The sequence below is a fragment of the Mirounga angustirostris genome, unplaced genomic scaffold, assembly GCF_029215605.1.
Source record: "Mirounga angustirostris isolate CCGP_5_RB_7025 unplaced genomic scaffold, mMirAng1.0.hap1 SCAF_16, whole genome shotgun sequence".
NCBI classification, from domain to species: domain Eukaryota; kingdom Metazoa; phylum Chordata; class Mammalia; order Carnivora; family Phocidae; genus Mirounga; species Mirounga angustirostris.
This window is the reverse complement of record NW_026991724.1, coordinates 46,553,174-46,564,538: the sequence shown is the minus strand read 5'-3', so window position 1 is coordinate 46,564,538 and position 11,365 is coordinate 46,553,174. Positions and strand designations below refer to the sequence as shown.

General features: G+C 61.5%; 1 protein-coding gene across 1 annotated transcript in view; it reads right to left on the bottom strand.

Moving 5' to 3' along the window:
* Positions 1 to 743: 743 nt before the first annotated feature.
* Positions 744 to 11,365, bottom strand: part of PAK4 (p21 (RAC1) activated kinase 4) — a 45,236-nt gene continuing 34,614 nt past the window's right edge. The window contains 8 exon segments of the mRNA XM_045891482.3: positions 744 to 4,053; positions 4,494 to 4,628; positions 5,402 to 5,527; positions 6,610 to 6,736; positions 6,949 to 7,082; positions 8,407 to 8,694; positions 8,696 to 8,851; positions 9,077 to 9,535. Of these exon segments, the coding sequence (XP_045747438.2) occupies positions 3,898 to 4,053; positions 4,494 to 4,628; positions 5,402 to 5,527; positions 6,610 to 6,736; positions 6,949 to 7,082; positions 8,407 to 8,694; positions 8,696 to 8,851; positions 9,077 to 9,535 (1,581 nt within the window). The 3' untranslated portion in view covers positions 744 to 3,897.

Genomic DNA, 11,365 nt, shown 5'->3' with positions numbered 1-11,365 from the left:
TTCTATTTGGGTTGCTCTTTTTCTTGTTAAAAATAAAACAAAAAACAAAAACCTGATCCATGTTAGACTCTGCAAATATTTTTTCTCTTTCTGAAGCCTATTACATTTGCCCATGATGTCTTTCCTTGAACAAAACTTTACATTTTAACATATTTAATTTTTTTTTCGACATTTTGTTCCATTGGAGTTTTAAGAAGCCCTTCTCTACTGCTGGTCATCAAGTATTTTCCTCTGTCGCCTTTATAGTTTGTCTTTCAGAGGATGCTTAATCCATCAGAGAAACCTTGTCCAGGGAAACTCAGATAACGTTAAGGTCTCCTATCTAAACCGTCTAGTTAATAGCCGCTGGTTAAAAGTGACAGTGGAGGATGTGAAATGTGACTAGGGCCACCAAGGGACTGAAATGCTTCATTTTATCTCATTAATTTAAAATTAAATAGCCACATGTGATCGGTGGCTACTGTCCCGGGAAGCACAGATCTAGGGTTCTTTTGTTGTGGTGTTAGGTAGGGATCCCGTTTTCTTTTCTCCAGAAAATGAACCAATTTCCCCAACACTATTATTAAACAATCTATTTTTCCCTCATTGTTTTGTGGGGCCATCCTTATATATTAAGCTCATCCTGAGTACACTTGGGTCTGCCTCTGGGTTCTCCGGAGAAGCCCGGGGAGTCTAGTGAAGGTGGAGAGTCTAGCAGAGGCGGAGAATCACAATTCTACAGTAATAGAATTTTTGGCCAGACACACAACCACCCAGAATAAAGACTACGTTTCCCAACCTCCCTTGCTGCCGGGTGTAGCCACGTGACGAAGCTCTGGCCAATGAGGCAATGGCACAACCTCTGGGTCATGTCCTTAAAGGGCCGTGCCGGCCTCTTTGGACCACCAATTCAGCCTGGGGTGTGGCCTGGGAATCTGCATTTCCAGCAAGTTCCCAGGGTTGCTGCTGGTCCGGGAACCACACTTGGAGAAACCACTGGTCTGACCTGTTTCACTCACTCATTCTTGGTGTCTGTAAACACGCGTCTGACCTGCGGGCTAATACATGCCCTCCTGGGCCTTCGCAGTTTAGAGTACAGCGCCCCCTGCTGCCGCTGAGGCAACACTCACTACTTTGTGTGGGACCACGTCTCGTCTGGTCCGTACCATCTGGACAAAGCCAGTCCCCAGGGCCACATCGCCGCTGGGGCAGGTGTCTGCTCTTGCTATGCCACACTTGCCCTTCTGAGTGCTCCCTTGTCCCGCCGATGCCCGGCACGGACTCCCTCACTGGCTGGGATCAGTGGGGTCCTGCCTGGAGGAGGCCCTAGAGCTGGAGTGGGTGGGAAGCTGGAAGAACGTTTCTGCTCCCGCTGCTGCAGAGGCACGGGCCGACTTCCGGGAACTTGGTGGTGCCCCTGAGGCCTTTTGTGCCTCTAGCCCCCTGGGCGGCCAGGTTACTGGCCCTGTTGGCTGCCCCAGCCTTCCCGATACTTTTGGGACCAACCCCCGTATTCAATCTGCTGTTTGAAACAACTGGAGGGGTTTCACGGATGCCGTGGGAATCCCTTCCAGATGGGCAGGGGCAGCAGGAAGGGGCACGGGGTCTCCGGAAGCGCTCTCAAGGCCCCCCAAAATAAACTGTAGTGATGGTGGCAGAAGGTGACAATCATGGCAGAGTTGCCGTGGGGCCGAATGTTGGCTCCTCCACCATGTAATGACCTGGTAAGGGACCTCCTGTCCCAGAGAGGTCCTTCACCCGCAGTGGCACGTCCTGGAGCCCCCCCCCCCCCGGGGGGGGGCCCAGGGAGCCGAGGCACTCGGGCTGGGAGCGAGGTGGCTTTGTGCCACCCTGTTCTTCACCGTCCTTAGCTGGCTGTGGAATCATGGGCGTACCGGCCTCCGAAAACGAGCCGGGCTGCTAATGTTTCTCTATTTTCTGGAACAATTTGTACAAGGTAGGAATTACGTGATCCTTCAAAGTCTGGTAGAACTCATTTGTAAAAGCATTCAAGCCCAAAGCTTTTTCTTTGGTGTGTGTGTGGGGGGATGTTACTTTGGTCTTTTCTTGTTTTCTGTTTCTCCTTATACCCATTTTGGCAGAGTTCTTCCCAGAGATGTAACAACTCCACCCAGGCATCCAACACATTCAACATGGCAACAGCTGCTTCCCTGGGGATGTTTAAACCTCTGAGTCCCCATCTACAGGGTGCCTGTTCGTGGCCAGCCCCGGGCACAGACATGGCACTCCAGCCTTGGGGAGCTCAGGGCCTGTGGAGAGGCGTGCTCTGGGGCGGGGGCAGGAGGTACAGCCCAAGCCAGAATCTCCACACTTTTCCTGCCCACAAGCCAGGCTGAGGTTCCTGGGGCCAGTGGCGGTGGGGTTCACTGCTCACGCTGCAGCTCTCCCCAGGGGCCTGCTCCCCCCCCCCACCTCTCGGGTACTGGGGAAGACGCACATAGTCCAAGCTCACACCAGCCTGGGGTGGTCAGTGGCCAGAACACAGCGCTGCCCAATGGATGCCAGCCAATTCCTTTCTCCGCTCATGGAGACCCAGGCTCGGCACCCCGGGACCCTGATTTAGAGGGAGGGTTCTGGCCAGTGGAGTATCCCTAAAGCTGGCTGTTCCAGATCCATCCGCCTTAGCCGAGTCCTCAAAAGCCCACCTGCCCACAGACCGATTTTCTGAACGGCCCATTTACTAACATCAGCTCATCAAGGATCATTCCTACCCACCCAACACGCTCAAGACAAACAACCTTTAAAACAAGATTCCGGCAAATCTCAGATTTGGCAAACTGGGCATCGCAGCACACGGACTCTGGTGGACTGATGTTTGCAGGCCAGGGGGTGGGCGAGTCTGGATACCACGTCAGGGGGGCCTTACTGGCTGTTTCGACCTGGGGCCTCCCCATCCCCCACAGACATGGCCCTTGCCCTAAGATGGGCTGGAATCCTGGGGTTCACCAGGCCACCCTCTCTCCGTCAGGTCCCTCCCCCCAATCCCACACCAAGATGGCCTGGAGAGGGGCTTCTACACACCACACACACACATACACACACACACACAAAACAAGAAAACGTTTTAATTGTAAAACTAACTTGAGGGAAGGGAGGGGAGGGGGGTGGGGCCGCACCAAGGGGCTGGGAACCTGATTCTTCGAGCGGTGGTTCTGTCCCTGGTGCCGCCCCACGGGGCAGAGACCCATCTGTCCCCGGGTCAGGACAGGGGCTAGAGTGTTATAAAATGACAATATAAATAGACTTCTAGAAAAGAGGAGGCTGTCCAGGTGCAGTAGTCATCTGCAGAGGCTGGGGATGGGCGGGAAGCCCCGACCCCCGTCTCCCCAGCCAGCCACAGAAAGGGGATGCAGGACTTGGGGAAAAGGCCACTCTTCAGACATTCATGATCGACCCCCGCAATGGCTCAGGGGGGCCAGGGGGCTGCGCTGTATGTCAGGCAGGCCTCAGAGACACCCTCTTGCAGGCTGGAGGACAGAGCAGCTGGACCTTCTGCACGGGCGCGTGCACACACACAACACACACACACACACGCCTTTTGTAGTGTTCTCTCCACCCACAGCAGCCCCCGCTGCAGATGATTTCCAGTGACTGGGGGGCCGCCTGTCCTTCCTGGAAGACAGGAAGACACAGGAAGGGACTGTCCCGGAGGGTGGGGAGGCTGGGGACCCTCACTTGCTCCCACAAGTCCCTGTGTTTTTTTTTTACAAGTCACAAAATCAAACCTGGAGTTCAGTAGTAGGGTCCTGCACGCTCCCCCACCCCCCGCAAGGAGGGTGGCGCCACATGGAGTGTCTCCCAGGCAGGGAGGAGTGGGGGCCGGCCCCCGACTGGCCCGTGGCGGGCAGGGGTGACCCAAGGGGCTCTTTCTTTGGTTCAGGGACAGGGCACTGGGCCTCATCTAGTGCGGTTCTGGCGCATGAGGGGTACGATGCTGGCGGGCGGGCCCGCTTTGGCCAGGAACGGGTGCTTCAGCAGCTCAGCCGCCGTGGCCCGCTGGGTCGGGTCACGCACCAGCAGGCGGTCCAGGAAGCCCTTCAGGGAGGGTGACACCTGTCAGGAGGTGGGGGAGAGAGACAGGGAGGTCTGAGTGCCAACTCCAATGCTCACTGGCCATTGGGCCTCAGTTTTCTCCTCTGTTAAATGGGCTGACAACACTCACTGCCCAGGGAGGGGGCCAGGAGGGCCCAGGTGTCTAGAGTTTGGCCCCAAGGGTAGCAACACATCCAAGGACCCCAAGGGCTCATTTCTTCTCCATTTTAAAGCTTTGCAAGGAGGCAACAGGGGCTGGGCCCTGGAGGCACCCTTCTCTCACCGGGTGATTCATCTACCAGGAAGGCTCCTCTCCTAGGCCTGGCTCTGCTGTGTGTGTTCAGCCAGCCGGCCTAAGCACAACCACTGGGCTCAGGGGACCCGCGGCGGAGGGGCCAGGGAGCCCAACGCAGAGGAAGTGTCACCTCCCTCACACCCCCTGCCTGCCGGCCGGGGCCCACCTTATGCAGGTTTTTCAGTCGGGGTGGCAGGTTGTCCCGAATCATCTTCATGGCTTTGAGGGGTGGCTCGTTGAAGTAGGGGGGCTCCCCGTCCACCATCTCAATCACCATCACCCCCAGAGACCAGATGTCCACCTGCAGGGGGGAAGGGCCAGGAGGGCTGAGCTGTGCCCAGACGGGCCAGTGCTGGGGGAAGCCACGGAGCGGTGGCCCCTGGTTCTGCCTTTGCGTCCTTGCTCCTGGAGTCCTCGGGCCCCGAACACCCCCTCTGACACCCAGCTTGCTAGACCCACACGCTCCTCCCCCAGGGAGCCCTCTGAAGGGTTCTGCCCACACAGCACCCTCCCTCCCTCGCTCTAGGGAGCCCCGAGGGCTCGGTGACCAGTTGTCTAATCTGCATCGCTGGGACACAGTAATTGGTTCATGAGCAGGCACGTGACCTGAGCTGAGCCAATCAGAGCCAACCCGAAGACTTTAAGGAAATACCGAGGAAAACCCCAGGCACTCATAGGCAGGGGGACGTCCCAGAGTCACCCGGCCAGCTCTGCCCCGACGAGGGGAGCGCCTGCCTGGGTGAAGACCTACACGGACAAAGTCAGGGCTGAGGAGGGACCGAGCACAGGGACAGCTGGGCCTGAAGCCTGTCACCCACCCCTAACACCATAGTTCTTGGGACCTAAAGCTTTCGTGTTTCGCTGAAGCCGTTTTGGCGGGTTTCATCACAGCACCCGGCCGGGCTCATCAGGGATGGACACTTGCATGCGTGCCTACCCCCTCTCCCACAAAACCATCCCCGGTGACCCATCTCCCACGCTGAGCCCCACTCCACCCCCCGCACTCCCGCTGTTCCAGCAGTCACAGTGTAAACCGGTGCCCAAAGTGGGACAAGCAGGCCACCGCTGGCTTACCTCTGGCCCATAGGGGAGGCGAGAGATGAGCTCAGGGGCCATCCAGTAGGGCGTGCCGACCAGTGACTTCCTCCGTGGTACCTCCTTGCTCACCTGGGCGCAGAACCCGAAGTCCGACAGCTTCACCTGCAGCGGGGCACGGGCAGTGGGGGTCAGAGGTGCTGCAGGTAGGAGGGGGAGCAGAGGTGTCCAGGTACTCAATTCCCTGGCCTCGGACGTGCTGGGGCTCCACGAGGCCACCTAGAGGTCAGAGCCTGACCACAGGGTCGCTCCATCTCCTCCCAGCAGGGGGCCCTCCGGTGCGTCACCTCCCAGAGATCTGCCCTGGGGTCTCTGGGGGGAAGTGGCCTGAGTCCTACAGGTTCCAAATGCTGCGCTGGGGGTGGGGGTGGGTGAGACCCCAGCTGGCTCCCAAAGCCTGTGCCCTGGGCCCTTGCGTCCCCGAGGGTACGAGAGGTGTGGCCTACTCTGCCAGCAACCACGTGCCCAGAACCACGCATTTCCACCTGCTGGGGAGCCATGGGCCCCTTTCCGATTCCTGAGGATACTTACGGATCTTCTCACCCCTAGGAAACATATGCACATGGCATGCACACAATTTCAGGCTCACAGGTGTCCCCCAAACACATCTGTGGGCAGCTTTAGGTGTTCACGGACTCCAACTGAGACTCCCAGTGAAAGAGAGCCCACCCCGACCCCTCTCTCTACTGAATGGCTTAACTTCCCTGGCGGAGGGCAGGCAAATCACCAACGAGAGTTTGGGGACAGTTAAGGACCCCCTCCCGCTGAAAATCGCGTCCACTCTTGGAATATAAATGCATGTTCTGGGCACTGGGAGGCTCATCCATGGGCTTCAGAGAGCCTCAGTCTGGAGGGTGAGACATAAGAGCAGGGTCCACGGCCCACCGCCGTGTGCTCGGCTAGCAAAAGCGTTTCAGTGGAGGAAGAGCCGAGGCCGGCCACCCAGATGCCTCCGGGCCTCCCTGAGCCCAGTGCTGGACTACAGCTCCTGGCATCCTGTGCCAAAGGCGGAGCCTCCATCAGCCAGGGGCCCCTGTGACCGCATGCACAGAGCCCCCCACTGACTGGGCCCGACTCTGGGCTGTTGCCTGAGGAGCAAGCCGCCGACCGGGCAGGGGGGGAGGGGGGTCAGGGATAGAGGGGAGCTGGGGAGAGGCAGGGGGAGCCCAAGCCAGCCCGCTCCTCACCCTGCCATCGTGGGTCAGCAGAATGGAGTCGCTCTTGATGTCGCGGTGGATGACGCCCTGCGCATGGAGCACGGACAGGGCCTGCAGCACAGCCAGGCACACGGCGGCAATCTGCTCCTCGTTCATCCTGCGCAGGCTGGGGGTCAGCAACCGGGCAGACGCGGCCCCGCCCAGGGGTTCAAGGGGGATGCTGCCCTCCCGGCCCTGGGACGCGGCCCCCACCACAAAGGGTCTGAGGGGACTCCACCCTGCCATGGGAGAGGTCTGAGGGGACGCGTGGTGGCCCCGGAGAGCCTGGGGAGGCAGTGGGCTGGGGGCCCGCCGGGGGCCCGCCGGTACCTGGTGTGAGTGACGATGTCAGTGAGGGCGCCACCCTCCAAGAACTCCATGACCACCCAGAGCTCATCCCCGACCAGGTAGCTGTTGTACATCTCCACCACGTTCTCGTGCTGGTAGTCCCGCATGATCACCACCTGGGCACCGGGCTGGGTCAGCGCCGCCAGCCCCTGCATCGAACCCGGCCACCAGCCAGCCTCCTGCCTCTCCTCCTGCCCAGGTCTGGGCCCTGCCGCGCCACAGGCCCCGGCCCACCTGTCACTCCCGCTCACTGGGCTCGTCCTGGACGGCCCTCCCCTGTGCCAAAGCCAGGAGACCCCAAAGGCAGCTTGAGGCCTGATGCCTGCATTGTGGGGGGTGCGTTCCCCCCCGTCCCTATCCTGAACTGGTCTCCGAGTGGCCCTGCTGACCGGGCTGATGTGGGGAGAGGGGCGCGGAAGAGAATGTCTAATCACGGGGTTGAGGCTGCGGGACAAGCAGGTACCAGCCAGGGGCAGAATAACAGGCTGGGGGGATGGATTCAGGGACAAGAAGGCCTGGCAGGGTAAAGCCTGGGGGAGCTGGGAACAGGATACTTGCAGGGGTTCCGCTGAAGGGCTCATGGTGCAGCTGGAGCATGGTGAGATTGGGGGGCCGGAGGATGGGTTATGGGGACAGCTGAGAGACCGGGAGGAGGAGGCACAGTTTAGACCACCTCCAGGCCTGACATCCCAGGACTCCTGCATCAGAGTCTGGGGGCTGCTCCCAGCATGGATTCCTCCGGGGAAAGAGCCAGGAGTCTGCCTTTGTAACAAACTCCCTAGCAGACGCCACCAAGAACCCCAAACAGAGGCTGGACGCAACCAAGAACCTAGATGGGAGCCAGACCTCAAATGCCTGGCAGAGGCCAGGCCTTTATCCTGAGGACACAGAAGGGTGGGGTAGGGGAACTGCAAGGGTCAGTAAAGCGGGGGGCAGCGTGGCAGGCCTGCATGTCCCAAAGAGCCCTTTAGCTGCTGTGTGGGGAATGCCCAGGGGGTGCCCAAGAGGGGAAGCCAGGGTGGAGCCGAGCGGGAGAGGATGGGGCTGCACAGCGGCTACCGGGCTGGGGTGGGGTAAAAGGAAGCAGGGGAGGGGCAGGGCTTGGGGAGAGACTCTGGGGACCAGTTTGGGACTCGGTGAGTGTGATGGGCCCAGAAGTCACGCGAGGGTGGAGCTGAGGGGGCCTGAAGCCGGGGCTTTGGGGAGGCAGTGGTGGGTACCGGGGCGGGGGGTGGGGGGTGACTCCCCAGGGAGGTGTGAGGAGTAAGGAGAGAAGACAGGCCCAAACCCAGCCCTGGGGACCCCAGCGCTGAATGGCCTTCTCCCTTCCTCACCCCTACAGGCCCTGGACCAGCATGGGCCTCAAAACCAGCTGCTGGAGGGCATGAGGGTGAGGGTGAAGGTGGGCACGGGAGGGCACGGGAGGGGCCCACGGCCCACCTCGTTGAAGAGCAGCTCACGCCTCTGCTGCTTGCGCAGGTCCATCTTCTTGACGGCCACCAGCCTGCCCGAGCTGCGCACCGTGGCAATGCACACGATGCCCGTGGAGCCCTCGCCGATCTTGATGAAGTTGTCCAGATAGGAGCGAGGGTCCCCGGGGTCCACCACCAGCTGCAAGGCAGCCCGGAACTGCTCGTGTGACACGCGCTGCGGCTCCCGCTGTGGCGAGCGGGGCCCGGGGGGCCCGGGGGCCGGGTGCCCGGCGGGGGCGGGGGGCAGCGACGGGGCGGGCTGGAGGAGCCAGCTGGGGCTCAGAGGCATGGGGGCCCAGCACTCCCGGGCTGGGGGGTTCGCGGGCTCGGGCAGGAGGCCGGGAGGAGGAGGACTGGGGGACCGCCAGGCCCCCTGCCGATGGCCCGTTGGGGGCCAGGCTGTGAGACTCCCCCTGCAATAGAAAAGAGAGGCAGCTGTCAGTGGAGGGGCGGGGGGGGTGCCCAGCTCTGCTCCCTGCGCGGGACAGGGGCCCTGGCCGTGGGACAGACACATGGTGGTCAGGATGGAGATGGACAGTGGGCTGGGCAGAGGCTGGTGCTGGTGGGCAGGGAACAGGGTGGGGGGACGTTCTGGACAAAAGGGCGGTGGAAGGTCCTGGGGCAGGGGGATTGGTTACCTGGGCACCCCGGGCCGGGTGGTCCGTATCGGCCCTCGGGTATGTGTTAAAGGGCCGACCAGCTGCCGCTTTGGCCCCACCGGCCAGACCGGCGGGCTGGGGGGTGCCGACGTCAGGCCCAGAGAGGGGGCGTTTGTCCCGGGAGGACTCCTGGGGTCCCCCTGAGCCCTCCCTGGAAGACTTGGGCCTCTTCTCTGGCCCCCCCCGCCGCCTGTCTCCACTGCTGCCACGCGCCTCGCTGCGACTGGCGCCCCGGCCTTGGCTGCCCGCTTTCTCGGGGGCCCCTCTGGCCGAGCTGGCCGGCTCTGCGGGCATCCCATTTTCCTGGCGGGCACGGGCAGGTGGCGGTGGGCTGTCTCTCCGCAGGGAGTTGGAGCGTGTCACCGACATGTTCTCGAACTCGTCGAGCAGCAGCGTGAGGGCCCCATCCTTGGCACCTTTGCTGCCCCGCACGATGGTCTGGGGTCCAGGGCAATGGCGGGATGGGGGCCGGGAAAGGAAGAGGAGGACACGGGACGCGTATCCGACACACAAGGACAGGACAACACAACACACACAAAGAGACAAGACAGAGACGGAATGAAGCAATGCCATGAGGTGATGATGGGGCTGGGCAGGTGGGGGCGGCACCAGGGGGGGCCCCTGCAGCCCCTCCCACACCCCCGAGAGGTCTGGCGCAGGAAGAAAGCCAAAGGAGTAACCCCCCACGGGTCAGGCTGTGGCCCCTGGGCTGGCTGGCCCCTCCCTGAGGAGCACCCCGTCTTTCTCCTATTCTCCAGGCTGGGCGCAGCTCTCCACACTGTGGGCAGGAGGGGAAGGAGCACAGAGCCCACGCCACCCCATAATCAGCCCTGGAGAGCTGCAAATGGACAGGATGCTGGGGCCCGGGTACGGCTTGGACTTCTTTCCCTGCACCCCGCCGGGGCGGTTAACCCCAAACCCAAGCTCTGTTTTCCTGGGAAGCCGAGGGTGAAGTACGGGGAGAGTTAGAAAGGGCGGGGCCCGAAGTCCAGGAGCAGCGGTGGCAAATGTGAATTCCCACGGGGCCTGGTGGATGTAACATGTGTCCTGAGTCCACCCAAGCTTCACCTGCCAAGTCTACCACCCTGATCCAAGTCACAGCCACCTCCTCCCTCGAGTACTGAGTCAAGGCCCCCAGGGATCCCCCGGCCCCCTACTCAGCTCCAGGCTCCTACACAGGCTTCCTCACTGCTCCTCCAACATACCAGGCACATGCCCACCTCAGGACCTTTGCACTGGCTGTTCGCCCTTCCTAGAACATCTTCCCCAAGTATGCCCACAGCTCCGTCCCGCCTTTCCTCTTTCAGGCCTTTGCCCGACCTCAGCTTCTCAGAGGGAAGCTCTCGTTGACCCCCCAGAGTCTAAATGCCAGCCCCTAACACTCCCTAGTCCCCTTCTCTGTCTTCTCTTTCTCTGGAGCACTGGAAACCAGCTGCCGTGAAGCACGCGTAAGCTGACCATTGCCTGCGCCCCGTGCAATGTTCACGAAGGCAGCTATTGTATTTGCCTGTTCTTCTGCTCTTGCTACATCTCAGCACCTAGGACAGTGTCTGGTACGTATGCAGAGAGTGCTCAAGAAACACTGGCTGAGCCCGTGAGGGAGGGAGGCGGGCCGGGAGGAGGCTGCGGGGAGCAGAATATGCAGCCCTGTCCCTCTGCTCTCACTCACTGGCCTGCAGGGACGTGGGCCCAGGGCTGCCACACATCCTCAAGCCAGAACTGCCTCTACTGTGCACAAAACCCACCTCCAGGCTGCAGTGCCCCTGTGGGCCTGCCCCGGTCTCCCCCCCACCCCCCTGCCTCTCTTGGGCCTGGCTGCCTCCTTGCCCAGGTGCCCAGTGAAGCAAGGGAACCACCTGCTCAGACCCTCGTGCGGGAATAAGAGGCCGAGAAGTCTGGGGGAGCGCCTGGGAAGACCCGGCTAAGGGGAGAGTCCCGGCCAAGGGTGGCAAACACAGGGGCCCCCCATAGGGGCCCCAAGACAGCACTAGCCCCTGTGGCACCTTCGTGTGAATCAGGACAAGGTGCCCCCTCCTGGCAGACACAGCCCCAAGCAGGGCTTACAGCTGGCAAGCCGAGCAGGGGCTAGATTTTCGGGGGTCCCCGGTCCCCTAGTGAGGCCATAGCAGTCCCGGGGCCAGCCGGGGGATGGGACCGAGGCGGGCGGGGTGGGGGCCCAGAGGAGCCAGCGCCCCGTCCCGCGGAGGCCGCCACCCCCTCAGCCCCTGCGGATTAGTCAGCAGAAGCCAGAAATACAGTTTGGATGTG